Here is a 26,553-nt window from a genome sequence, read left to right on the forward strand (position 1 = left end):
CGGTAATTTTGACGGTTTATCGAACAGGTAGCTACTTTTTTATATAAAAAGTGTGTTATGCATTTGGTTTAATTATTTATCTCAATCTGATGTGAAACTAAAACCGGAGCCTAATCTATAATGGACAAGAAACAAAAATACTCGAAATAAAACTATACCTGTCAGCAACTGCAAATGATCATTAATAAGAATCCAAGCTCTTACATATAAATCCTTCAAGAATTACATAAAACCCATTATCACAAAGTAACAAGAATTTTTAAATTGCAATCAAGACGGAACAGCGAGGGCCAAGTAACATCTCCTTTAGAGAAAAATCTTGAAAGAATAGACAACGCTTAGACTTTTTCAAGCGCTTGTTCTTCGAGAAGTATACATAAAACCCCATTATTATCACAAAGAGGCAATACTTTCAACGTGGTTGGGTGAGATGTGGACGCAACATGCATCTGAAATTCTATATCGGCGCCTAAACTCTTCATCGTCTGCAATTCCTTTGAGCATAACTTTTCTCATGTCATTTCTATCTACATTGTAGTAGAAAATGTAGTAGGGTTGAACATCCCGCGGTAGATTTTTAAGGGCAAAAATGAATTCACCCGCTTTGTTGATTCCCGGGCAAGTCATCGTCGTACCCAATCCTAAAGAGAAGGGAAGCTTAAATGTTTGCTTGGACCAAAGATGTCTATCCACATCCTCTAGGATCCATAAATCAAAACTCGTAAGAGGATGGAAGGGCTCTTTTACAATGGAAGCTAACTTACCTTTGTATTCTATCAATATTGATTCACCCTCCCAATACACAACATCCAAAGGCGCTCTGATAAAACTTATACTCTCAAATCTAACATCAAAAGTCACAATCACAGGATTCTCATCTCGAGTGGGGGTCCAAGCACCAAAATACACAAAACCATTGATGCATATTGCTTTAGTTAGACTTTTATAAGGCGGGGAGTTAACCTGATTGCGTCTCCATGAAGATTCTCCTCCTCCTCCATGTGTTAAAACCTCGTGCACTAGAAAATCATGTGCCCGGTAAGTATCAGACACCAAGGTCAATGCTTTGAATTGATCACCAACAGGATCGTATCCCAAGGAAGTGCGTGACCCTGGTATGTTAGTGAGTTTCCCTGTGATAGGGTTACATATAATGAACGGATTATGCGCAGTAATCCCCAGGAAGCCATGGACGGAAGCACAGACGGTGGCAGAGTTGCTATACATGGTCACGGAAGGTATTGTCATATGGAGAGTGGTAGCCAAAGATGAAGATTCCCTTCCCTCGTGTGAAGACGAGAAGATAAACAAACGTTTGTCCTGACTCTGGACTGATCTACCAAAATTAGTGAAAGCGATTATAAACCGCGATTGCGTCATAGAGGACATGGAGAAGAAGGAATCGACGAAAGTCTGGCTTTGGATGATGGAGGACCAGATCTTTGACACGCATCGGAACTTCAAAAGAGCCTTCGCCGGCAATCTAGTCAGTATCTCAATCTCTAGGTCAAGAGGAAGCGGATCTATCTTACTTGAGCTTGTTGCTTTCTCAGTGTTACAATCTCGCTCCTTGGCTTGAAGAGGGATCGAATCCAAATTACTTGAGCTTGTGGCTTTCTCAGTGTTACGATCTCGCTCCTTGGCTTGAAGAGGGATCGAATCCAAATTACTTGAGCTTGTGGCTTTCTCAGTGTTACGATCTCGCTCCTTGGATTGAAGAGGGATCGAATCAAACTTACTTGAGCTGCTGCAGCACCTATCCTTCTCATCGTCTCTGTATTTCACACACAGACATCGGAGCCAATTTCTATAGACAGTCTGCCGGAAACTTCGTCCCTTCCCAGCTCCAACCACAGTCGCGGCGGAATGATCGTAGTTTGGTGCTACATTAACAGCGGCGGAGGAAGAGTTTTCAGGCAGAACAACCGGGACTGAAGAAGCGGTGGGCTGAACAGGTCCGGAATCGAGACCGCCTTTGAAATCGAAGCTGAGTCCATCAGCGTCCTCCATTGTTAACGATGCTCTAAGTCTTAAGGTTTCAATTTTAGGGATTTGAAGAGACGAACAAAGAGAGAGATATCAATCGGAGGGGTTTTGAGGTTTCTGACGTTCATATACAACGACTCAGGCTCGGTTCATCGGTTTACTAAAACCGGTAATTTAAGAAAATTAATTATACACACCCAAATCTGTATTATAAACAGACCACGTTCATATACAGTGTATAATTAATTTTTTTTCTCTCACAAGTCACACACAACTAACCAGCAATGTATTGTTGAATATAGACCACACTACTTGGGACGTTTATAGCAAAAATAAATTAATTTTGGGGATTTTTTAAAAAGAAAGTTTTTTTTTTTTTTTTGTGTGTGTCTTCCTTGCCTTCTTCTATCTATATCTCTAAGCACTACCCTCCCGCAATTGAAGGTTCTCTTCGTCGCTCTCGCTCATCTCCTTTCGATCTCAGATTCGAAATTTTTTTTCCTTGGCATAGCGATTACAGATTCTAGGGTTTCCAATTACTTGTTTCCCAATCGACCCTCTTCTCCTTTTATTTTCCGGGGCGAATTTGCCCTTAGGGTTTCTAAGATCGGAATCTGTGGACGGAGGCAATTCGACGTTTTTCTTGAGCTTCTGCAAAGATGTTCTGGCGAATGGCGGGATTGTCAACGGCGTCTGCCGTGAGTTTTTCTTCTCCCCGACTTGTTTTTATTAACGATCGTGTGTGTAATTTATGTGGTGAATAAGGCACGAGAGTTTTCGCTGTTTGTTTCAATCCTGGACGTGAATCTTGCTGATGGATTTTAAGTTTAACGCTTTGGGGGTTGTACGGGTTCATTGAGGTTTCATTTCTGGGGATTTGGAAGCTGCCTCTGTTTCTTTAGACGAATATGTTGGAGGGAGGTGAAGGGATTTATGGTTTCTGTTGTGTTTTAATTTTATATTGGATTAGAAAGTAAAGAAGTGTCTTCGTATACCTTATTCTTGATGATAATCTAAGAACTGTCTTGCTGGTAGTCTGCATTTCCTACACTAGTTTTTGTACAAGGGAGGTGAAATGTAGAGTGAAGAGAAATCTTGTCGATGTGATTAGAGAGTAGAGAATATTTTTGAACGATGAAAGTCTTCCCCTGATTACTGTCATCAGATTGTTTAGTAGTTCCAGTGATAACCCCTAACCTTCAAATGGACATCTAAACAGGCATAGGTTCTAGGTAGTGTATTGAAATGATACTGAAAACACTAGTAGAGGATGAGGATACGGATTTGGGTTAACCTGGCCTTTCAAAGGGGATGTTTCTGTGAATTTTTATGTAATTTGTTTGTCTCATCTACCGGGACTTTATTCATATTGTATAATCTGGCTGCTCGCTATTCATAGTCTTTGTGCTTTGTGAAATTTCGAATTTTCTTTTGCAGGTTGAAGCAATTTTGGACAAAGATAGTTTCACATTAGAGGAACTTCTTGACGAGGATGAGATTATTCAAGAATGCAAAGCCCTGAACGGAAGACTCTTAACTTTGTATGCTCTGTAACCACTTTTTTTCTTTTTTATGCTTCATGACCCTTTTTGGGAGAGGAAAAGAAATGCAATTGTTCATGTGTAGAGGTTAGAAGTGACTGTGCATTGGCTTTGGGTGCTGAATATATTGCTTAAAAATGCTGTCACTTATTTTGATGTCCACCTTCAAGGCTCCAAAGCTTGGCTAATTAAATATTCAACAACTAAAAACATTTCTACTTTCACCTATTATTTTGCGACATGCCATGTTTGCATCAAATGATATTTCTGTCAGTTTTTTGAGGAAAATAGTCATCTTATTCTGCCCAACAGTTGGATTTTCAAATTCTCTTCTTAAATTATATTCGCTTTCACTGGCAATGCCCACTCGGTCTTGACTATTGGATTTTCTTATTTCAGCTTGAGAGAAAGAGTGCAAGTGGAACAACTTATTAGGTACATAATAGAGGAGCCTCTGGACGATGTTGAAAAGAAGAGAACTTTCAAGTAAGTGTTGGATAAATGATCCGAAAATAATCAATAGATAATGAATTAAATTGAATGAACAAGTGATATTCTTTTATGTTGTAGGTTTCCTTTCATTGCCTGTGAAATTTTTACATGTGAGATCGAAATGATACTGAAAACACTAGTAGAGGATGAGGAGGTAGACATTGACTCTATTACTTTCTCCTATATTAATACTCCTTAAATGGTTAGGGATTAAGGTTTCCTACCTCTCATGATCTCCTTCTTTTTGCAGTTGATGTTATTGCTGTTTTCGTATTTGGAAGCTAAAGAAACCCATAACTCATTACTCGCAGGTTACTTCAGCAAGGTATATAGCATTCAACAAATTTTAATTACCAGAAAACTCATTGAGAACTTTTCCATGCTCTGATAGGACTCCATAGAGTTTCTTCAACGTGTTCTTTCTTACATCTTCTGTTACCAGGTTGTCATCTGTTTGCTGGTGCGGAAGACGATTCCTTTCATGCAATTTATAAAGGTGAGTTGGTTTTGTTTCCTAGATTAAGCTTTTCTTTCAAGAATGTCTTGAACTAGTCTATAATTACGGTGGATGTGCAAGAATTAGTATATTTCTTCATCTTTGTTGAGATTATTGAACCATTAGCAAGCTACTTTCTTGTTCACTTTAAATCTTCTGTGTAACTTGAGATAATGGTGTTAAATAGTCAGAGATTTTGATGAAGATCTGTTTTTGTGTTTAATTATTGAAAGAGCTTTTTACTAATCAACAATATTCAATCGAATCCTGTTGATAAAATTTTGATAACTGGTACACAAGTTCACAATGCTTTAAACACCATTTAGCCATCTGAAGATGTATATTAAGAATTCAAATTATGATTAACCTTGGCTTTGTTTTGCTACTAGGATCATCAAGACATACTGAAGCAGCTTGTTGATTTGATTGGTACTACATCTATAATGGAGGTTGGTTTTTCTTTTTCTAATGCGTTATTACACATTACACATCTACTTGAGAATATACTGAATAGTTGAAATCTGACTACCACAACAAGAGTGATAGACCCAGCCGTAATGATGAGAACAATGAAAAATAATTGCTGATATTGCTCTCATCATTGTCTCATGGTGCGTATTGTTGTTTAGTTATGGTTGTTGGTTTGTTACACCAGGGACTTTTTCAATTATTAGCTGTAAAAAATGAAGGTTAGAATACTTGTAGGAGATACCGAGAGGTTGTAAAATAATAGATTTTCTTACAATTGCTTGTTTCCAAGACTCTTAACTTATTAGTTGGTGTTCAGGTTTTAAAACGTCTGGTTGGTACTGATGAGCACCTATATTCGAACTACACAAGTGCAATGCAGTGGGTAGAAGATACAGATGTTTTAGAGATGATTGTGGATAAGTTTGGCTCCTCAGTAAGTTCCAGTCAGTTGTATGGAATTACTTTTCTTTCAATATGACTAGTCCATGGCCTTCCTTCTTTACTTCAGATTTTATTCCATCATCCCAGGCACTGCAATCTACTGATAACTCAGGAGATTTTTGTTATACTTTTGTAGGATTCTCCCGAGGTACATGCCAATGCAGCTGAAATTCTTTGTACTGTAGCAAGATACGCACCCCCTGGTCTTGCTACAAAGCTTTCCAGCCCAAGGTAGATATTTCTCAGCTTTGGCTATTTTTTTCTTTATTCGTTGTTATTGTTGAAAATTTCTAAGTAACTGACTTATTCCCTGTAAACTCTTATGCAGTTGCACTGGAAGGTTGTTAAAACATACTTTAGAAGATTCACGGCCTAAGTCTGTTCTGGTTAATTCATTGTCTGTATGCATATCTCTGCTGGATCCTAAGAGGTTTACAATGGGGACTTATCATATATACGGTCGTCAACTAACCCATGGAAGCATGGCAACTAATCCCGAGACAGTGGAGGGAATGCTTGGAAGCCTAGGTGAGAAAATACAGTATGGTTATTATATGTTCGAATGTAGTTGTGCTTGTCTGTTGACTTCTTGGATACCATATTCTCTATTGTGAGAGATGTGGTTGGGTTGGGAAGGAAGAATACTGGGTCTCTTTTGTGGGCTTTGAAACCTACAAATAGATTTCTATGCACACTTGTCGCTTGTTGGTATGAAAACTGGTCAAACTGTATTTTTTTCTATCTTGTAGAGTCTTAGACTATCATTATGGCATTTGCTTTCTCAACTTTTATAGGGAGTTTGGCTGTTATTGTGTGGTTTGTAATGTTAACGAGTCTCTTCGCTCTTATATATATTATGTGCCGTCCGTAAAACAAAAAAAAAAATATATATATTATGTAATATGCTTCTCTACCGTGCAGGTGATTTACTTGAGCTTTTGAATGTTTCATCTGCTGAGGGTATTTTGTTAACAACGTATGGCAAGTTGCAACCACCTCTTGGAAAACATAGATTAAAGGTATTTTTTATTCTCATTTGTATGATTTGTTTCTAGTTATAATGTATCTTTCACTGTTATTGTGGTTTATAATTTAAAATTTATTGTTCCTAGATTGTAGAGTTTATTTCAGTCTTACTCACCGTCGGTAGTGAAGCAGCAGAAAAGGAAGTAATTCGACTTGGGGCGGTGAAAAGAGTGTTGGAGTTATTCTTCGAGTAAGTGGGAACTTCCATGATTTTAGTTGTTGATATGCAGATTGCCATGCTAAATTGTGATGCAACTGTGTCTCAGGTATCCCTACAACAATTTTCTGCATCACCATGTGGAGAATGTAATTCTTTCATGTTTAGAGAGCAAAAACTCTCAACTTGTTGACCATCTTCTAAGTGAGTGCAATCTTATTGGAAGTATACTAGAGGCGGAAAAAGACTGCACATTAACTGCTGGTGATTCTGATAAGGTGAAGATACATAATTGGTAATATCTGGGGTTGGCATCAGTAGTTATTAACGTGGTTTATATATATGATGTGTCAGCTTCAGCCTACAGTCCCTGCAGAGGGTAGAAAGCCACTCAGGACTGGAAACATTGGTCATTTGACTCGTATCTCGAACAAACTTCTTCAGCTAGCTAATAGTAATGTCGAAATTCAGTCTCATTTGCAGGTATATACGATGGTTCTGTCTTATGGGATTTATTATTTTCATCGCGTTCTACACATTCATGTACTCATGCAGATATGAAGCAGAACTAAACCATTTTCTGTATGAAATTTATAGAAGATCAGATGGGAAAGAAAAAAAATTGCTCAGGGCTTTACTCTTTTTTAATTTCTCCCAGAGATATTTCCTTCATAGCTTGTTTGCATGTGAAAGATTGAGAAGGGTTCTAGTCTTGTAGGGTGTTGGTCTTTAGTATTAAACTCTTCAATTCTTCATATCTTGTTGACTTTTTGTGCTACGTTTTTTACCAGGAAAATAGCAAATGGGTGGACTGGCAGACAGATGTCTTGTCAAAGCGTAATACATTGGAAAATGTCTACTCGTGGGCCTGCGGGTATGTATTTTTCTCTTATAGGGTGTTTTATTTAAGACTTAAAGAAACTTATGACACCGACTTCTGTTTTCAAATTATTACCAAAGGCAGAGCTTATACTGAAAATAGTAATTTTCTTACAAAAGTTTACATTTTTGAAATTTTCTTTTGCTTTAATAACAATCAAAATAGATGATAGGTTGCACCTTCCACTATGTGGCATTAAGAGCTTGCATTTGGGATTTTCTTTAGGGGGTAATAAATTGTACACGAGAAGGCTGTAGTGATGGTTGGTGTAGTAGATGGAGAATTCTTTTTGCTGATATTTTTCTGCTTAACAGGAGGCCAACTTCACTCCATGATCGTAGTAGAGATAGTGATGATGATGATTACCACGATAGAGACTATGATGTGGCAGCCCTAGCAAACAATTTGAGCCAGGCCTTTCGATATGGAATTTACAGCAACGATGATATGGATGAGGTGATGTCTCGTTTACCTCTGCTTGGTTTACCTCTGGATAGTTAGCATGGGGTTCCAACCGTCTTCTCTTCCTTTATCATCGTGAATTAGCCTGGAAGTAGCTTGGATAAAATCGGTTTACTGAGCAACTATATTCTGCCAAAGCTTTTGATTTTCATAGCATTGTTTTCCTCATAATACATTTGTTCTACCATTTACATTTTTATTTATCCACTGCAGGCCCAAGGCTCTATGGAACGCGATGATGAGGTATATTTAGTCTTTTCCTTAACTTTTGGAGTTAAGACTTGACTTACGTTTTGGAACAAGTAGGAAGAGTGTTTTTACTTATTTCCTTTTCTCCTTTCTGCTCGCCCTAATTTTTGGTTGCGAGTCAGGTGCCTGTTTGTCTAAGCCACCCCGTATGATGAAAGTTGTAGTGATATGTTTAAAACCTCTTATGATGTCTATGTTGCAGGATGTCTACTTTGATGATGAATCTGCAGAAGTCGTCATATCTTCCTTGCGTCTTGGAGATGATCAGGAGAGGTAACGAGCTCAACTTTTCTTTTCTGGTAGAAATTAAACCGTTGATTTGCATCATATATGGTTGATGTGATCCCTTAACTTGGTGTTGTTGTTGTAGTGATTCTCTCTTCACAAATTCAAACTGGTTTGCATTCGATGATGATAATGCTGCGAATGAGCGCTCAGTTAGCTCAATTGCGTCCCCTTCACCCAATGCTGATGGAGATCGTGAGGATGACGATGTTGTCATAGGTGAAGCTGATGAATTCAACGATGCTGTTGCCTCTTCCCCATCTGTTGATATGGAAACAGAGGATTCTTCATCAAAGCATCCTTCTGAAAACCCTAGTGAACCAGAACCTGAAAAGTCACCTGCTTGGGTTGAATGGAGAGAGACCTCCGAGTCCACTTCGCCTACTTCCAACCCAGATGAAGTTACCATATTGTCCAATGGTGATGTTCAAATCGAAAAAGAGGACAATGGCGATGATGCTGATAACAAAAGTGCTGAGGATTCACCAGGTGCATCTGGCAATGAAACCACAGAGAAGTTGCCAGATGGGAGTGGTGTTGAACCCACTGAGAGCTCACCAAAAGCTAGTGATGTGGAACTCACTGAGAGTTCACCAAAAGCTAGTGATGTGGAACTCCCTGAGAGCTCACCGAAAGCTAGTGATGTGGAACTGACTGAGAGCTCACCAAAAGCAAGTGGTACTGCAATAACCGAGAACTTGAGAGATCTCGGTCCTGCTGAAACGCAGGCGGATGTTGAAAGCTCTGAACCTAAAATCCCCCAGGAGACGGAAGAAACAGAAGTTGCAGCTGAAGCAGATGCCAAAGAAACAGAGGTTGCAGCTGAAGCAGATGCCAAAGAAACCAAAGAAACTGTGAAGGAACCAGAGAAGGTGTAGCTTGAGTTTAAGGGCTTTACTCAACCAGGTCTCTCTTTAACTAGCAAAACAAATTCCTGCTGATGCTTTTTGTGGAGGCCTTAGTCTGTTTTGGGTACAATTTATTATTCTTTTCTCTTTTCCTTGTTTGTTGTTTTTTACTCTTCATTGTATCATTTCTAAATCCGGTCTCTATTATTCAAAACATTATTGTCGACCCAAAAAATTTGTTACTAGCTTTCCATATTTTATTAGAACGAGTTTAATTTGTTCCTCATAGACACATAAAGTGTGTTGTAAAGTTGCCCGCAACAGATTTAACACTTTCCCGACTAATTCACTTTGCTAAATTCTCTTTTTCTCGTTCTGTTAAATAGTATCATCAAGTCACTTAGCAAACTTTTCTAACGTTAGCTTGACTTCAAATGATGTAAGGATGAGAACTTTTAAATATTTCTTGCCTCTGAGGTTGATATCACTTGGCAAGTCTCCATTGTGTGGAGAAGGGTAATTGCCAGATTCTTCGAATATGGAAACCCACAATAGTTATCAAAGTCAATAAATGTATCATTACCTTAACTTGTTAATGTAAAATTCGGTAAATATGGAAAGTGTATGGTTTCTTCCTTTGTATATAAAAGATTTAACGATGCCTAGTGTATAAATCTTCTTTTTTCTCCATTGAGTTTCAGTCTAGGGTTTTCTTCTTCTTTTTCACCAAGCTTCCTTCACAATGGCCAACCCAAACCAATCTGTCCGGGTACTTCTTCCTCTCTCTCACTCTCCCAATCTATCTATATATATATCACTCTCTCTTCAGTGCCAATGATTCTGTGTAAATTTTGCAGATTTGCATACTAAAAGTCGATCTTAAGTGTTGCACCGGTTGCCAAAAAAAAGCAAGCATGAAGTTGCAGAGTATCCCTGGTAAGAAAAAGGTCCTAACTTCTTAAGTGCGAGACTCATAAGTCATAAGTCTTAATCACGAGATTCTTAATACTTAGTTTTTAATGGAAACAGGTGTAGACGAAGTACAGTATAACAGCGAAAAAGGGCTCATGACGATCACAGGTGACGTAGAACCTATGACTCTAGTTCGTAAACTTAATAAATGCGGCAAAAAAACAGAGCTCTTCTCAGTTAAGTACCAGCTTGAAGATGATGATCTAAACAGTGAGGACGAAGATGACGCTTCTTCTGACTCTACTAGTTCATATTATGATCCTAAACCCATGGAACGTGAAGTCCAAGAGAAGATGAAGCAGCAGAACAAGACAGGGCTACCAAAAAAACCTTCTCTTCTAGGGTGTTTCAGCAGTAAATCAAAGGTTGTTCAGCCTTTACCGATGCGAAACCGAAACTGGCATATCCCATCAAAGTTTGGGAATGGCCCTCCAGGCTTTGGCTTTCCTTTTGCCAATACTACTACATCATCACAGTTGCTGCGGCCTCCGTATCCCATGATGCCCTATCCACCAATGATGCAACAACAACAACCACCACCACCTTTTCCAATGACAGGAGCTGCAATGCCATACAATGTTAACATGTACCAGACAGCATACCAACCTTATTTTATGTCGAAGCAGGCACCAACGGACAAGTTTAACACTGGGCTGCATTTCACTGGTGGCAAGAAGTGACTCGGAATGCTTTGATTTTATTTCCTAGATGCATATACTAAGCAAAAGATTTGTTTTGCATTGAAGTGTCGTCTCTTTTGCCAATTGCCAGTAATGAACATTTCGTAGGCCTGGCAAAATTTTAAACAAAAGAGTAAATTTTTACGTCATTCATGTGTGCTTCTCTGCGTCTTCCGAATCTGGTTGCATAGTTTGCACATTTGTATAAGATGAACTTTGTCTATGTCAACAAGAATCTGATTCATAACACAACTGAGAAAACATAAGATTTGTGCCTATTGGTAGTACTAGAATCTATTGTCTCCTGGAGAATACTTGTCTTGAGATTTGTCTATTGTGCATCATGTTTTCCCTCTTCAATGGCTGTTTTCATGTTCGCCCTCTAAATCTTTCAAGTATCCCATGAACAAAAGAAACCCGAAAAGGAAAAATCCACCTGAAGAGCTCCCTCCTCCACCTCCGCCACCACCACCACCGCCATCATCCCGGGGCGGGAACCCGTTTCCACCATCATCAAGCTTTGGGGATTTATCTTTTCCTGATACTTAAGCAAATGATAAAAGTTAAGTTCTGAAATTACCAACTAGAATAGACAAGTCCATCTCAATTTTTTGAACTAGAATAAGAACCATAGCAAGTCACAATATTAATTCTAAAAAACAGTTCAACATTTGTTAGAACCGTAACAGATCATATAGTTTTAAGCCTTTCTAGTTTGTTTGAAACACAAAATAGTTTCCTAAACATGAACACGCACATCAATAGGGTTAACAAGGAGAAAGATGCAACAATTTACCAGGAGCTTGTGTGATTGTTGGTGATTTCCGCGTAACGGTCTGTGTTTGCCCTTGACTGCATTTTGAATTCTGCAGAATAAAAATCAGAATACATAAACAGCTAGCTACTCAGAGACACCTAGGAAGAGAATTCCGGACAATTAAAGTATTGACCATAAGAGGAAAAGGATGATCTTGGTCATCAAATAAGCAAAATGGTGTATGATGACATGCAAATCAAAAAGTTATCCCAACAGCTAAAGAGTTAAACACATAAACTTAAGATAGGAACATTACATGCAAAGAGATGGAACTAACTCGCAACACACAAATAGAACATACCAGCGCAGAATTACATGTAAAGACAGATCTTTTATTCTTAGAGACGACAATAGGTTGCACTGCACGCAGTCCAACTGCCTTGCTCCACGGTTGGAGTTGCATAGAAACTGTTGTAAGATAACGCCTATGAAAGTTTCCTGTCACATGGGAGAGTAGAAGAAGAGCTTCAGACTTCATTCAATAGAATAACGGACTAAGAAGAAGGGTCAATGCTAGGACAATAGGTGAGGATCCAATTATCAGACATCAATAATAACAACTCTAGTTTCTTCAAATTTTTCAATGAGAAATCCTAAACTCAGCTTCAAAGCTAAAAGTAACTTGTACACAGGATTTTCCAAGCAACTTCCTCAATGCCAACCAATTGTAAACTAAGTGGCAGTAAAAACCAAACAAGAACCCCAATCATCTGTTGAAATTTGAAGAAGAACAATACAAAAGTAGACGTAAGACATATACCATTACTGGAAAATTGATTCAGGCGAGGAGGGAGGTACACAAGCGGTTGTGCACCAACACACAACGAGGGATTCATCACCACCATATCTGCAAAGAAAGAACAAATCCAAAGATTAAACCTTTTCACCATTTCCACACACAAAATTAAGGCTTAAACAAAAATCAATTATATGTAAATATGCGATTTCAGTAGCTTCAAAACTCGATTAATCTGTGCAGGGCAAAAAACAAAAGGAGGAAAACCCCCAAAATGATTCGCATCAAAGCTCGTAGATATTTTTTTGTCTAAGAAGAAGCAGAGAAAATCTGGGATTTGGTGGCTTCTCGAAGTTTCTCGATCATAGAAAAGTAAAACCCAGATACTATGAAGACGAAATATCAGGATCGTAAATCGCACCTGAAGAATTAAACGCAAGAAGACGGAAAAAACAAGACTTTCCTAGGGTTTATCCCACAAATCAATTACAAGCGTTGGCTTCTGATGCAAGAATTGTAAATAAAAACAACACTTTTGAGTTTGAGAGAGATGCTAAATATTCTTTTCTCTTTTTTCTTAAGTCGGTTTTATTTTTATTTTTATTTTTATTTTAAACAGTAAAAAGCTTTTTTTATTTTATTTTTGGTCTTATTTTTGAAAGAAGTTGATCGGAAAATTAAAAGACCTAATTTTGAACAGATCTTTTCAATTGAAAGGGAACAGTGAAATCAAGAGCTGAAATTTTCTTACCGGCGGCGAAAAATATGCTTGGTGGATTATACGGAGACCTTCCTCCACCGTCCGACGATGAGAAACCCAGCGGCAACTCCTCCTCCGTCTGGTCAAGCAGTAACAAAATGGCTCCACCCACTCTTCGCAAACCACCGGCTTTTGCTCCGACTCAAACAATCCTAAGACCTCTGAACAAACCCAAACCTATCGCCTCGTCGCAGTACAAACCTCCTCCTTCTTCTTCTTCCTCGCAATTGGTGATTACTCCAGCGAACGAATCAGCACCTTCGCAGCCAGCATTGGTCGGTATGACTTCATCGGTGATTGAAGAGTACGATCCGGCGAGACCTAACGATTACGATGAGTATGTAAGGGAGAAGAAGCGGAAAGTTATGGAAGCTGAGATGAAGCGAGAGCTGGATAAGAGAAGGCAAGAGGAAGAGGAAAGAGAGAAGAGAGAAAGAGAAGAGAGGGAGAAGGAGAGGGAAAGAGATAACAGTGATCCGTCTCGATTGAATATCTCAGGTGAGGAAGCGTGGAAGAGGCGCGCCGCTATGAGTGGTGGAAGCGTTGGGAAGCGAAGATCTTCGTCTCCTCCGGGGAATGTTGACGGATTTAGTATAGGTAAATCGGAGACGAGTGGGTTAGGAGTTGGAGCAGGTGGGCAGATGACAGCTGCTCAGAGGATGATGGCGAAGATGGGATGGAAACAAGGACAAGGGCTTGGGAAATCAGAGCAAGGTATCACTACGCCATTGATGGCTAAGAAGACTGATCGTAGGGCTGGTGTGATTGTGAATGCTAGTGAGAATAAGTCTGCGGAGAAGAAGGTTAAGAGTGTTAATATCAATGGTGAACCTACCAGGATTCTGCTTCTTAGAAACATGGTATGAGTTTCAATACACCTCTTACCTTATGCATTCTTGACTTCAGATTTTGATGTGCCGCCACAGTCTAACTGTATCAGTATGATATGCCAAAGCCAGCTTATATTTATTCAAATCATTGTTTTAGTGTTCTTGTATAAGGACACTTTGCTACAATAATTTAAAACGGTCTGCTAGGATTTAGGGTGAGAGTGATATTGCTGTATTCCAGCATTTGATGTGCTTCTTCAGAATGAGTTCCTTCACATTTCTGGCAGCATTCTAGATCATTAAATCTAAACCTATACTGATTTTTTGGGGATTGAATATGAGGGCATGTTGGAATACTGTAACTATCTGTGTGAAAATGGAATTGAGTAATGGTCTGCCAAGGGATACTGGAGCTTTTGTGATACTGTGGCTCTGAAGATATCCTGAAATTTAAAAGCTTGTACCTCATAGTGTTACTTATGTTAATGTTAGTCTAGTGTACTGCTGGACTGTTATAAAATTTAAATTGGAAAGAACGTTTTAGATGCAGAAGTTACAATATCTTCCCCTCGGATCGTCAAATAGGCATTTGGGACTTTAGTTTCTGAGGCTAGCATAACTTGAGCTCTCAGGATTGTTTTGCCTAATACTAAAGAGTTCAAAATGAAACGTGAGCGTTGGCATGTAATTGAAGGAAATTTTATAGGTTTTAGGATACTGTAATAGCTCTCATATTTTTTTCTATGTGACACGATTCTTTACTATCGCCGTAGTATTATTGGTATGTGAATCATCTTCATAGCTATGGTCAGAAACGAAGCATCACTTGTGTATTACGCTCTGCAATAATGATTTACTGATCACCTGTTTTATCTGAATCTGAAGGTTGGACCAGGAGAAGTAGATGATGAGCTAGAAGATGAGGTGGGAGGCGAGTGTGGCAAATACGGTACAGTTACTCGTGTACTGATATTCGAGATCACTGAAAAGGACTTCCCGGTACACGAAGCAGTCAGAATCTTTGTTCAGTTTTCAAGACCCGAGGAAACAACTAAAGCCCTTGTGGATCTCGATGGGAGATACTTTGGAGGAAGGACAGTGCGTGCAACGTTCTATGACGAGGAGAAATTCAGTAAGAACGAGTTGGCTCCAGTTCCAGGAGAGATTCCAGGCTATTAGAAAGTCCCAAGAAACAAACAGCATCTTCTTCTATAACAGATTCTTGATAGAGAAAGAAACCAGAGATGAGGTTTTGAAAACATTTGTAAAGTACTTAGAAACTTTTGGGATCTATCTGTTTTTATTGTTGTTTAAAGTAGCTTCGTTCATGATCAAGAAATGTTCCTCTTCTTCTAATCATGTGTCTATTTTGCATTTGAGTTCAAGCCAACTCGATTTCAATAAAAGAACACTCGATTGCTGACAGACCATTATGCTATGATACGAATTACGAAGGGGACCAAGTGGGTCGGGGATATCCAAATCGAGCTAGTATAAACTGGGCTACTAGGCCCAAAATGTCGATTTGAGGACACACAAATGTACAAATAACAGACCATTTAAAAATTAAAATGATAGTCTCAGAAGAGTGTTATATTTGTTACTTTGGCAACATTAAAATGACAGTAGCAAATGTAATTGAAGGGTAATCCGAACAGTGTTATCGTAAAATTGATCGTGTGATTTTTATATATTGATTATCTATTTCATAAAAAAATCCGTTTGTATTCGCATAGAGAACATATATACACACTATATAGTATATAGCAATATTTAATATGTTAATTGACAATGACAATGTTAAACTAATAGATCACGATAAATCATACGACGAATAGAGAGGTTCTACTATAATTTTACTAATGATCATCATTTTTTTTGTTATTGTTTCTCAAACACTAAAGTATACTATATGAGAAGAGCTATATTAATGTATATTGACCAATCTAGATATATGTATCGGTCAACATAAAATAGTAATCGCTTACAACTGTTTGAAATTTACTAGTATCATTGAAAAGAGTCAATCGAAATCATTGTACTACACGAGTTGATAAGTACATATTACAAATGGTACCCGCATAGAAAGGTAAAAACGACAATGTATCATATCATCAAAACCTGCAGCAAACGTATTTGCTTGTTTTGGTGGTGCACAAAATTCAATGTCCTTCAATCATCAAAGCTACATTTACATTTTCAACATCTCACATGCATGAACTTTTTCAACGTTCAAATTCACGACCCACACTACTCTATACATATGCATTAATAATTTACTACAACACTTTCAAAGTCACACTATCTTGATATATATATCTCACAGAGACTCCTTAATGTTATTAGTAATAATTATGACAACAACAACTACCAGAAAACAGAAACAAACATGCAAAAGAAACAACAGAGCTCTGCACTGATGAAAAACTATTCAGAAAAACATGAAAAAACGGAGTTCTTTTTAAATCGAAAGAGGGGTCAAAATAAGCTAAAAAAGAAAATTAAATGGGTCAAACTGACATTAAGCCAATAAGATATCACTGCATTGCCCAACAGTTTATGTTACTGCTTACCAATTGAAGAAGAAGAAGAAGAAAATAAAACACGTAAAATATATAGTGTTACCCCCTAGCTAGTTTCAAAACTCTGGAATAATCTTTGTTTTAAATGTTTCTTCAGAGTGTTTTGAGTATTGTAGTAGACAAAATGAGAGAAAAGACAAAAGGTTTTTCTTTTATATATTGTAGTTCCTGTCAGTAGCTAGGGTTCTGTGTTCTTTAACTTTGTAATATAATTGCACTTATTAAAACTAGCTATCTATATATCTATTATTCCCTAATTTTCATTTTTTTTTCTTCTTCTTCATAAAATGACAATATTCACGAGTACTGGTTCCGTCGTAACGGACACATTATTGTTTTCGTATGCGTTATGTAACGTTAATAAATAATAAACTATTAATTGGATCCAAAGCATTAAAAACATTTTTTCTGACAAATCTTTTTCTAAAACAAAAATAAAACAATCATTTAAGGCTTTTGGACGAGGGGTTTATATATATGCTGCACACATATAGCGAAATTCAATAATTTCCCAATTTAGGAAAACCAAAAATATACGCAGATGCATACATATAAAAAAAAAATATATATATATACGCAGATGCATACATATATAATTAAGTTCTAGTGTCAATGTGTCATACCTAGCGGGTCCTAGTAACCTAGACTAAACTATGCATGCATGTGCATTCATAGTGCATGTAAGTATAAATTGTACATGCTCATGCACCGCTGGATTACATATATGTCATGTGTAGGTAGTTAAAGTTAAGTTGCCCAATGTATAAGAAGGTTATTAGAGTAAAGAGAATTGGTTTGTATTGGTGTGATTTAACCCGGTTATTGATCTCGATTTATTTGATGTAAAGCAAACCTTTCTCATATATAAGAGAGTTTGATGTTTCTCATATATAAGAGAGTTTGATGTAACGATTAACACAAGTTGAATGAGAATGAGTTTTGAGTCTTCTTCTTCGTAACAACCTTTCTTGTTTTTCTGATTAATCATCTAATATGGTATCAGAGCCGTTTTTCTCATTAATCATCTAATATGGTATCAGAGCCGGGCTAATCCGGTGAAATCACACCAATACAAACCAATTCTCTTTACTTTAATAAAGGTTTTGTAAATATTTTTAATTTCGGTTCGGTTTGCGGTTTTCATAGGCTTTGATTTAAGAAAACCATATGATTCCCAAATACGTGCAAAACAAAACGAATTCGAAATGTTCTCTCTAAACTTCTCTTACACGTATATACAGTATTATCTAATTAAGTAATGTCTATCATTCGTAGGAGAAAAAAAGAAGGATATTGATTTTTGGATTTGAGAGAGCTTTTCACTCATTTTCCTTTACAAGTAATTTAGCAACAAATAAATAACCAACTCTTTCAAAACTATGCCAGAACAGTCTGTTTGATATGGTCCCGGGACGTCAAATATTCTTTACCGAGGTTTAGTGCTGACAATATTGGGGTATATATAAATCAAAACCATATATATAATAAGCAAAGAGTTGTATAGTATTATTTATCAGGACCAAAATAAAAATAAAAAACAACTCGAATTCAAATTGGTAAAAAGTATATTATCTCTGCTTTGTATAATTCCATCAGGTGACAAAAATTGAATATATGTAGCAGTCGACATATATATGCATATTTTGGGACTCGACTCTATTATGTTATTTTGTAAAATGCGAAGGGGGAGGAGGAGGAGGAGGATTAAAATCATGGGGTGACTATGGTGAGTGGTGAAAAAGGGAAGGAGGAGGATGACATAAGCAGTGTTTGACTTAAGAAGAAGAAGGCCAGGCAATGAAGAAGATGGGGAGGAGACAGAATCGGGTAAAAGGACACAGTAGCCACTTCTGTCCCAACCAGAATCTCTTCTGTCTTTTCGCCTCTTTTTTTTCTTTTCTTTTTCTTATACACAACAAATCAACTTGTATATATCTTCCCATTGGGGGCTTAACTTGTTTTATTTCGTTTTTCATCAATGCAGGAGGGGTCAAATCAGTACCCGCACCACATTTTTCCACATTTATTGAGCTGTTTTTCCATCATACTGTAGCCTGTTGGTAGCTCTTTTAATCCTTATACAAATTTAAAATTAGTATTGATCATTAGCATAGCTTCATTCATAGTGTCGTAGCTCCGTTTTTCAATACAGTTTGATTATCGTTGATGATGTGCATGTGCAATGCATCATCCATCCGTAGCTAGAGAACAAAACAAAAATTAACACAAAAGGTAAAGGTTATGATTTATTTATTTATTCATCGTCGAAAATAGTTGCATTTAGTATTTTTACATTAGTTCTATTTCACTTATTTATTTAAATTCAACCAACATATGAAATTTATTGATTTCTTTCTTTTTTCGTCATAACACTTTCATAAACTTTTAACTTGTGAGATTTATATAAGGTGTTTAATTTCCACTACTACTGGGCACGAAGCGAATATTCAGAAAATTTATGATATTTGTTATTTGTTTCGCCTCGACCGAATAGTTGATTTTGCTATTTGCTTCGATTCGTAATTTACGAGTATTCGGAACTTCGAATATTCAAATATTTTTCGTAATATTTGCGAATTACTTGCTTCGGTTCGATTCGACCCATCTAATTTTTTTTGAAACAAAAAACATATAGTACATAAATATAAAGTGCAAAATATGAAATATTAGAGGTTTTTATTTGACATATTTTCAAAATAAGAAGGAAATATAACCACCGTGCATAGAATTCTCACATTTTATTTTTAATAATGATTTTTCTAGTAAAATTTTATTTGCTTAAAAACACCATTTAGCAAAAAAAAAACCCAACGAGCCAAAATATAATAATTTGAATAATAGGTTTATCAGATATATACCCAAATCTATAAATACACATATTATATATATTATATGTATTATATAATAATTTATATTTATACATATATATAAATATACGAAGCGAAGCGGATATTCAGTACTAAAAAAATCAATATTTGTTATTTGCTTCGGTTTTTACAAATACTAAATTTTAATATTTGGTTCGGTTCAATATCTTATAAATATTTGAATTTTTCGAATCGAATCAAAACGAATATCGAACCGAAACGAATTTAACGAATATTTTGCCCAGGGTAATTAGACTACCCAAAAGAAAAAAGAAAAAACGTTTATAGGTTGCTCCTCTTGCCTATTAAGTCAAAGAACAACATCATCATCATGACTAGTTTCTCTTGTCAATTGTCATAGATACTACTATTTCGATTTTAAGAGATCAAATTGCAATGATTATACATCATTTATTGTCAAAGATTCATTCAAATCAATTTCTTCTGGCTAATTATTCATTCATTCACACACCACACTCCAAATGCATTTTTCATGTTGCACACTCACCAATCACAAGTCCCTTAATTCTTTTGTTATGAGTTTAGATATTTACACATACAAAATAAACCCACCACATCCATAAAATCTTTTGCAAAATCAATGATGATTAACTGCAAATTACTAAATAATTCATATTAGATCATAACGTTACCAATATTAAAGAAAAAATTCGAAACATTACTAAAAATAACATAAGCACAAAATAGATAATGTCGTCGTCATACATAGATAAAGTCATCATAACTGATTAAAGAGATCACATTTTTTCCCCATATTACATATTGAGTTATTATGGACCGTCTAACTTAACATACCCTTAGCCGAAAAAACAGCATCCTAACTTTAATATCTAAACATAATCAAACCATTTTCATTCATTCTTCAAACGAACGACCAATTCACGAGGATGAAAGCCAAACAGTGGTTCGATTCGTTGTCGTCAACAACCTTCCACACCGTCGCTTGCTCATACGAAACTGGTCTCCCCATGCTCGACATGCATATTCCCGCCGGAAGATTAGCATATCCCTGAAGATTCAGTCCAAACTTAGTGTATTTCCAAGGTATGACCACTTACTTACCCCGGGAAACTTTAAAGACTAGCTATAGAAAATGTTTACCTGCTGCATGATCTTTGCGAATTCGGAGCAAAGAGCTTTCCGACCAGAGTCATCTAGAGTTTTGTCGAGCATTATATCCTGAAGTGCCACGAGCGTTGTTTCAAGCATGTCTAATCCGGCTTGGTTTGCAAATGTGAATACCGGTGACGCCTAAGATGTAAGAACCACAAAAATTATCAGACTAGCAATTTCCAAGAACTGGATTAAGCACCTTACAAGAACAGAAAGACTTACATTAGTTTTGAGGGAGCAGCACAATATGGCATCAGAATGGTTCCAGAGTAGCTTAAGCAATGTGTCACCTCCACAGGATTGAGAATCACTTCCAAACAGGTCTGCACCTGTATGAGTACTAAAACATCCCAAAAAGAAAAACGTTTCAACCGAATGAAGAATAAGAAAGATAATACGTACATTGTCGTTGCAACTTGCAAGTCCTTTGATAAAGGTTCTAAGAAGAGTACCTGTAACTACGAGTGATCCAACGGACAAGGGTGAGAGCCTCAGGGGAAGTGGGAAGTTGCATTGAGCCAGGACGAGGGGTAATGGCTAAAGCTACTCTCTGGATCGAACCAACAACATTCCTCACATACTGTCTCGCCATTGTAGCAACATTGTCTCTTGAATGATTATCAAATGTGAACTGGAAGGCTATGGTTAAGACCAATCTGGAGTTTGTTTCTGAATCAGTTTTGGTGGAACCATCTAGAGATGACGCAAGATCCCGTGTTCGACTTGCAGATTGATGATCATTCTGTTGCATGCAAAAAGGAAAAAAGATTTTGTGTCAATTGACTGTTCTAGGATATCAAAAGTCTTGTCACATATAGTTCTTTTTACCGGATTTGTTTTTTGTTCGAGTGGTATGACACGAAAACCAGAAGGAAGCAAAGGTGCATCATCAGCAAATGATTCATCGATAGGGGCAAAAACAAGCTGAGCACAACCTCCAACTACATTTTCATCAACGCCGCTGCAAAGCTGTGCAAAAGAAAAGAAAATACAAGGATTTACTTTCAAAAACGTAGCTTGAAGAATCTAAGAGAGTCTTTGATATGAGGCAAACCTGCAGTAAATACATATCCCGGGATAAGCCCATGTCTTCGGGTGAGTAAGCATGACCTCCTAGTCTAACCACTTCGAGGAACTGAAATAAGAGTAAAACAAAATACGATTCAATGATGGCCAAATAAGAGACAACAAGGATAATGTTCTAGAGAATCTGTTTACCTCTTCATGTTCGAGTGTCTGTGCGAGAGGAAGAATGACTTGGTTACTAGGGAACCCACCAGTCCTGACGCACGGAACAGCAAAAGGAGTTGCTCTGAGAGATGCAGCAGAATAGGCATCAACCCCATAGTCTGCCCATTCAGCTCGGTGTTCTCTCAGGAAACGGATCAGTACAAGGGGTGGAACATTCTTTAAGAGGGTATAAATAAGAAAATTGCGTTAGAAATTGAAGAAACCGACTCTTTTGTTTATTTTACAAGTGTCAAATAATGATGTAAGCACCTGCAACAGCATAGAAGCTTTGGCACAGAGGACACCGCTTCCAAAACTTGGAAGAAATGAGCTACCATATTGAGAGCCAGCAAATTTAGCAGAGGAAGAGTTAATCATGATCGTAATATCCTCTGCTCCATCACTACTCATTGGAGACCATCCATCATCCGCAAAACCATTAACAGCATCATTGAAACCACTGAATTTCAAGAAAAACAAACGCAATTAGAGCAATGCTTCGAACAATAAACTAAGCTTACTGAGGAAATATATTACCGGCAGAGTCTTTGGCTGAAAGTTCTTAAAACTGCAGGCTGGCGTCCACCACTGTACTGAACTTCTCCACTAGTCTCTTGAGCAATTTGCCTCACATGTCTCAGAGCCTGAAATGTGGAAGTAACACTCAGAAACACATATGGCCTAGTCATCAGGTCACGAATGGGTCAGGTTTATAAAAACTTACAGCGACGGTCATCTTCTGAGCAAGAATTTTGGAAGACTCATAGAGAGGCCTGAGGACTTCAGGAACACTTGAGACCTACCAAACCAAAGAATTCAGCTATCAACATAAAAGAGGAAAATCCGATTATACCTGATGTGTTTTTATCAATCAAATGCTTACATCCAAGTCAACATGATCAACAATTTGAATAATTGAACCACCACCATCACAAGGACGGATAAGAAACCCGCTTGACAGCATTTTGGCTCTCACAAAGCTTGAAGACATCGGACCATTAGGGCCACCAGTTGCAGAAGTGAGTGATCTCTCACAAACCTTAAGGAAAAATAAAAATTATGAAGGCAAATCTAGCAAACAGAATCATATATAAACAAAGTCAGTTCCTGAGACTCACCACATAGCTTCCATCTTCTAGAGTAGTGCTATATCTCAGCGTCCAAAAGTCACGAGCTGCTGCTAATGTTGTAGGAGCATAAATCTGATAACCAACCATGAACAATGAGCAGTACAGTTTTAAAGATTATAAACAAGACTGATAAGTCTATGAAACAGACCTGAGTGTTGACAAGCTCGATAGTACCACCGTTTCCAGTGGGTATAACATTCAGAGTCTCGACAGATCGACAGTCACGGAACCATGATGGACGATCTTTAAGGATTTCAGCGACCTACACAGTATACGAAGTTTAGAGTGCCTTCACAGAATTTTCTCCTTTTTACAAAACAACATTAGAGTAAATACGAAACACCATTACCTTCATGGGTTCTAAACTCACGAGGCCACAGGCACGTGCTGCTATTCCACTGCAGTTGCGTGAAACAGCTACGATGCCAATAGAATCCGGACCAGGCTACATACATCACCAAGAAAATACAAATTAAAACATTTTGAAAAGTTACTTCACTTGAACGTTTAAAAACCTTGAAAATGTTCCAACTTATTTTACCTTCATCCCAATCATCTGGACCCAGTCGACAGCAGTTCCTCTAGCCTTGCAAAGGAACTCTGCCAAGGTCTCCTCCGCAATCGAGAGAAGACTACCAAAAGACAATTAAAAATTTATGTTAGTTTCTTCATATAATCTCACAAAGAGAAATTCACTAACAAAAAAAACAAGAGCCTTCCTTACTTAGCTGGGTTGTTAGCATCACGCTGTGGATGCTGATGTGTTGGGTTTTGCTGCTGACGTTGCTGACCACTCACGACCACAGACTCACAGCTGTTGTCTGTGGTCGTCCCAGAAGCCTAAGTCACAATAAAGAGACTTCACCAGTCACTTTCTAACAGTAGATAATTCTTAAAGAACAATCCCATTCACACGCATCAGAAGATAACAACAACTTTTAAACTAAGTCTCTAATGATATTGATTCAAATGTAGTTAAGCTTCATTTACATTACATTTAGCAATGGGGATCAAGAACTTACAGTGTGAATTCGATGTTTCATGAATCCATTCTCATAAACCAAGTGGGAGACTTGCTTCTGCAAACGGTCATTCTCTTCCATCAAAAGCTTGTTCATGGCACTCAGCTTCCTGTTCACTGTCTGAAGACGAGCTGACTCTTTCCTCTGCTTCTCTCGACATCTAAAAGTCAACAAACAACCAAAAGAAACATTTAAAAAGAAAGAAAAAAGGGGAGCTAAAGACAAAGTATAGTATGATAAATGTGTTGAAATAATAGAGAATGAACAGAAGAGAGTTAAAGAAACACACTTTTTGCTTTAGAATCATACCAGAATGACATAAAGAACAAAAGATAATGTAATTTCCAACATATTCTCCGCAGAAATTTTCTTTAAGAAAAAAATAAGAAGAGACGTTTTAAAGCTCATCAACGACAGTTTGATTAGCTGTCACTTTTCTTGTAATTTCTTTTTTAACTTTCGACTGTGTAGCAAAGCCTTAAGCTAAAAGAGAAAAAAAACAAAAAAAAAAAACTTCAATTATATTAGGCATAGATCTGAAATTTCAAAAGCTTTTAAAAACAGCCATTTAGATCAAAAACAAGAAAAATTAACAAAACATTGTCAGAGAAAACAACAGGCGTTTGTTTATATTATTGAAAGGAAACATTTTTTGTCTCCAAATACAAACAAAAAAAATTAAATTTTTAATTCCAGAAACAATCAAAGAACACAAAAACATTCCATAAAAGCAATGAATAAAGAAAAGAAACACGAATCTAATATAAATTAACCTGCGATTCTGGAACCAAACTTTGATCTGTCGAGGCTCGATGTTACAGAGAATGGGACATTCACGAATAAGCTGTTGTCTACGAAGAGAGCTAGGTTTAGGACACTCAGCATAAACTCTCTCAAGAGCTTCAACTTGCTCTGGCGTGTACCTAACGTACTTGCCGGAATCAAAACCTTTGTCAGGAGAGTCTCTATCGTCCATGGAGTGAGCCATCATAACTTCAAAAGAAAATCACAGAGAGAGAGAGAGAGAGAGAGGGGTTTACAAAATAAAAATCGAAACTTTGACGGAAATAGTAGAGACCCAGATGGAGAAAAATGTAAAAAAAAATGGGATAAGAGTTAGATTGGTAGGCTCTCTGAGTAGAGAGAGCCTCCTTTGAGATTGTTCATGAGATGGTAATGGTTGGGGAAAAGAGTTTGGGTTTTTCTCATTTGCAAAGGAGATGAAGAAAGAGGTAAAAAGGAGCAAAAGCGAGGCAGCTAAGTATAGAGACTAGAGGGGAGAGAAAAAGAAAGAGAGAGAGAGAGAGGAGAATACTGAAAAAGTAAAGTAAAGATCTCTTTGTGAGAGAGAGAGAGGACAAGGAAGAAAGAAACAAGAAGAAGCACTAAAATTGGTAAAATTATTATTTTATTTTGTAATTTTAAAGGTGAAATTTTGAGAGTAGTAGGTTGAATTCAATGTTTTGGTTAAAAGCTTAAAATGTTGAGGAAAAAAGTAAAAAAAAAAAAAAGAGATAAAGTTTTTTCTTATGCAAAAGCTTTTTTAAAAAATTATGATAGGAGAAAGCTTGAATTTTATACAAAATTTAAGTGGTTATAAAATGAACAGAAGATGCAAAAAAGAGTTTTCATTATAATTATTTTTGTATAAGATGGATGATTAGTTACTTCTTTAAATTGATTTCATATCACTATCACCTTAAATTATTTGTATTTTTGTCTTCAATATTCTTGATATAGATAAAAAGTTTAGATGTGGACAGACGAAAACATGATTGAAAGTAATTAGATTTGAAAAAACAAAAAAACTTAATTTGCATTCAGACTAAAGAAATTAGTAGAGTAGCATTTAGAGGCTAAACACAAATAGATGAGAAAAGCCAACACGCAAAGCTGTCTCTGCAATTTTTAAGACATTTTCAATAGAGTATTAATTATAAGAAACCCCCTAATAATAACACTACGTACTACTAAAAATCAAATAATAAAGAAAAATCTTTTTGTGTTTTTTTTCATTTTCTTTGGTCATCCGTAAAACGTAAGTGTTGTTGTCAGAAGAAACGGAATTTTGACGAAATGGGGTAAATATGCTAACTTGGGGAAATAAAGCAGTTGTCTTTAAGCTCTGCGACTCTGGCCTACCCACAAAAACCATAGCATCCAAATTTCTTCTCTCTATCCATCCTCTTGTTGTCCTAAGATGATGCTAATGGTGATGCATGTATGTGCATGTACATGTTATTACCATGATGTGTTGCTGTATTTTGTATGTATTGTCCATCTTTGATGATTCTTGTATCCATGCGGAAAAATGATGCATGGCAACAAGTATGTACAAATTAGGTGTCACTACGCGCGTGAGAAGCGTGAAGTATGTTTTGTTTTCTTCTTTTTTTTGTTAACGTTATTAACTTCCTTTGTTTAAACTTGTTTTGATGATTTTGGTTATATGAGAAAAC

At 37.0% G+C, this 26,553-nt stretch overlaps 6 protein-coding genes across 8 annotated transcripts; 3 read left to right on the forward strand and 3 right to left on the reverse strand.

Moving 5' to 3' along the window:
• Nucleotides 1-161: 161 nt before the first annotated feature.
• On the reverse strand, nt 162-2,250 carry LOC17900634 (F-box protein At1g30790). The gene is made up of 2 exons (XM_023790079.1): nt 1,632-2,250; nt 162-1,562 (listed from the first exon to the last, which is right to left on the reverse strand). Exons 1-2 carry the CDS (start codon nt 2,008-2,010, stop codon nt 394-396), a joined length of 1,548 nt encoding a protein of 515 aa, XP_023645847.1. The 5' UTR covers nt 2,011-2,250; the 3' UTR covers nt 162-393.
• Nucleotides 2,251-2,388: 138 nt separating this feature from the next.
• On the forward strand, nt 2,389-9,612 carry LOC17898982 (serine/threonine-protein phosphatase 6 regulatory subunit 3). Its single transcript, XM_023790115.1, has 19 exons — nt 2,389-2,684; nt 3,424-3,527; nt 3,927-4,013; nt 4,098-4,173; nt 4,270-4,344; nt 4,462-4,515; nt 4,905-4,964; nt 5,303-5,419; nt 5,564-5,658; nt 5,756-5,955; nt 6,349-6,446; nt 6,540-6,643; nt 6,720-6,888; nt 6,965-7,093; nt 7,402-7,484; nt 7,805-7,946; nt 8,166-8,195; nt 8,404-8,474; nt 8,572-9,612. Exons 1-19 carry the CDS (start codon nt 2,646-2,648, stop codon nt 9,362-9,364), a joined length of 2,526 nt encoding a protein of 841 aa, XP_023645883.1. The 5' UTR covers nt 2,389-2,645; the 3' UTR covers nt 9,365-9,612.
• Nucleotides 9,613-9,701: 89 nt separating this feature from the next.
• Nucleotides 9,702-11,393, forward strand: LOC17900275 (heavy metal-associated isoprenylated plant protein 42). Its single transcript, XM_006304320.2, has 3 exons — nt 9,702-10,103; nt 10,192-10,270; nt 10,364-11,393. The coding sequence occupies exons 1-3, from the start codon at nt 10,077-10,079 to the stop codon at nt 10,984-10,986; spliced, it is 729 nt and encodes a 242-aa protein (XP_006304382.2). The 5' UTR covers nt 9,702-10,076; the 3' UTR covers nt 10,987-11,393.
• On the reverse strand, nt 11,165-13,356 carry LOC17898101. 3 transcript variants are annotated; one of them, XM_023790117.1, is made up of 5 exons: nt 12,961-13,078; nt 12,564-12,650; nt 12,105-12,241; nt 11,783-11,852; nt 11,165-11,524 (listed from the first exon to the last, which is right to left on the reverse strand). In XM_023790117.1, the coding sequence occupies exons 2-5, from the start codon at nt 12,646-12,648 to the stop codon at nt 11,343-11,345; spliced, it is 474 nt and encodes a 157-aa protein (XP_023645885.1). In that variant the 5' UTR covers nt 12,649-12,650; nt 12,961-13,078; the 3' UTR covers nt 11,165-11,342. The 3 variants fall into 3 exon arrangements, with proteins under 3 accessions (XP_023645885.1, XP_023645884.1, XP_006303548.1); XM_023790116.1 differs by lacking the exon at nt 12,961-13,078 and adding an exon at nt 13,291-13,356 and having other exon boundaries at nt 11,170-11,530; XM_006303486.2 differs by having other exon boundaries at nt 11,170-11,530.
• LOC17900688 (DNA-damage-repair/toleration protein DRT111, chloroplastic) lies at nt 13,213-15,485 on the forward strand. The gene is made up of 2 exons (XM_006305009.2): nt 13,213-14,159; nt 15,015-15,485. Exons 1-2 carry the CDS (start codon nt 13,305-13,307, stop codon nt 15,306-15,308), a joined length of 1,149 nt encoding a protein of 382 aa, XP_006305071.1. The 5' UTR covers nt 13,213-13,304; the 3' UTR covers nt 15,309-15,485.
• A 4,751-nt stretch (nt 15,486-20,236) lies between these two features.
• On the reverse strand, nt 20,237-25,400 carry LOC17896749 (homeobox-leucine zipper protein ATHB-9). Its single transcript, XM_006306702.2, has 18 exons — nt 24,868-25,400; nt 24,095-24,254; nt 23,797-23,912; nt 23,614-23,704; nt 23,422-23,517; nt 23,221-23,334; nt 23,061-23,144; nt 22,826-22,981; nt 22,667-22,741; nt 22,480-22,586; nt 22,213-22,402; nt 21,931-22,119; nt 21,767-21,847; nt 21,541-21,681; nt 21,165-21,454; nt 20,935-21,052; nt 20,701-20,850; nt 20,237-20,608 (listed from the first exon to the last, which is right to left on the reverse strand). Exons 1-18 carry the CDS (start codon nt 25,083-25,085, stop codon nt 20,462-20,464), a joined length of 2,523 nt encoding a protein of 840 aa, XP_006306764.1. The 5' UTR covers nt 25,086-25,400; the 3' UTR covers nt 20,237-20,461.
• Between the last annotated feature and the right edge of the window lie 1,153 nt (nt 25,401-26,553).

This window comes from Capsella rubella, unplaced genomic scaffold (assembly GCF_000375325.1).
Source record: "Capsella rubella cultivar Monte Gargano unplaced genomic scaffold, Caprub1_0 scaffold_1, whole genome shotgun sequence".
NCBI classification, from domain to species: domain Eukaryota; kingdom Viridiplantae; phylum Streptophyta; class Magnoliopsida; order Brassicales; family Brassicaceae; genus Capsella; species Capsella rubella.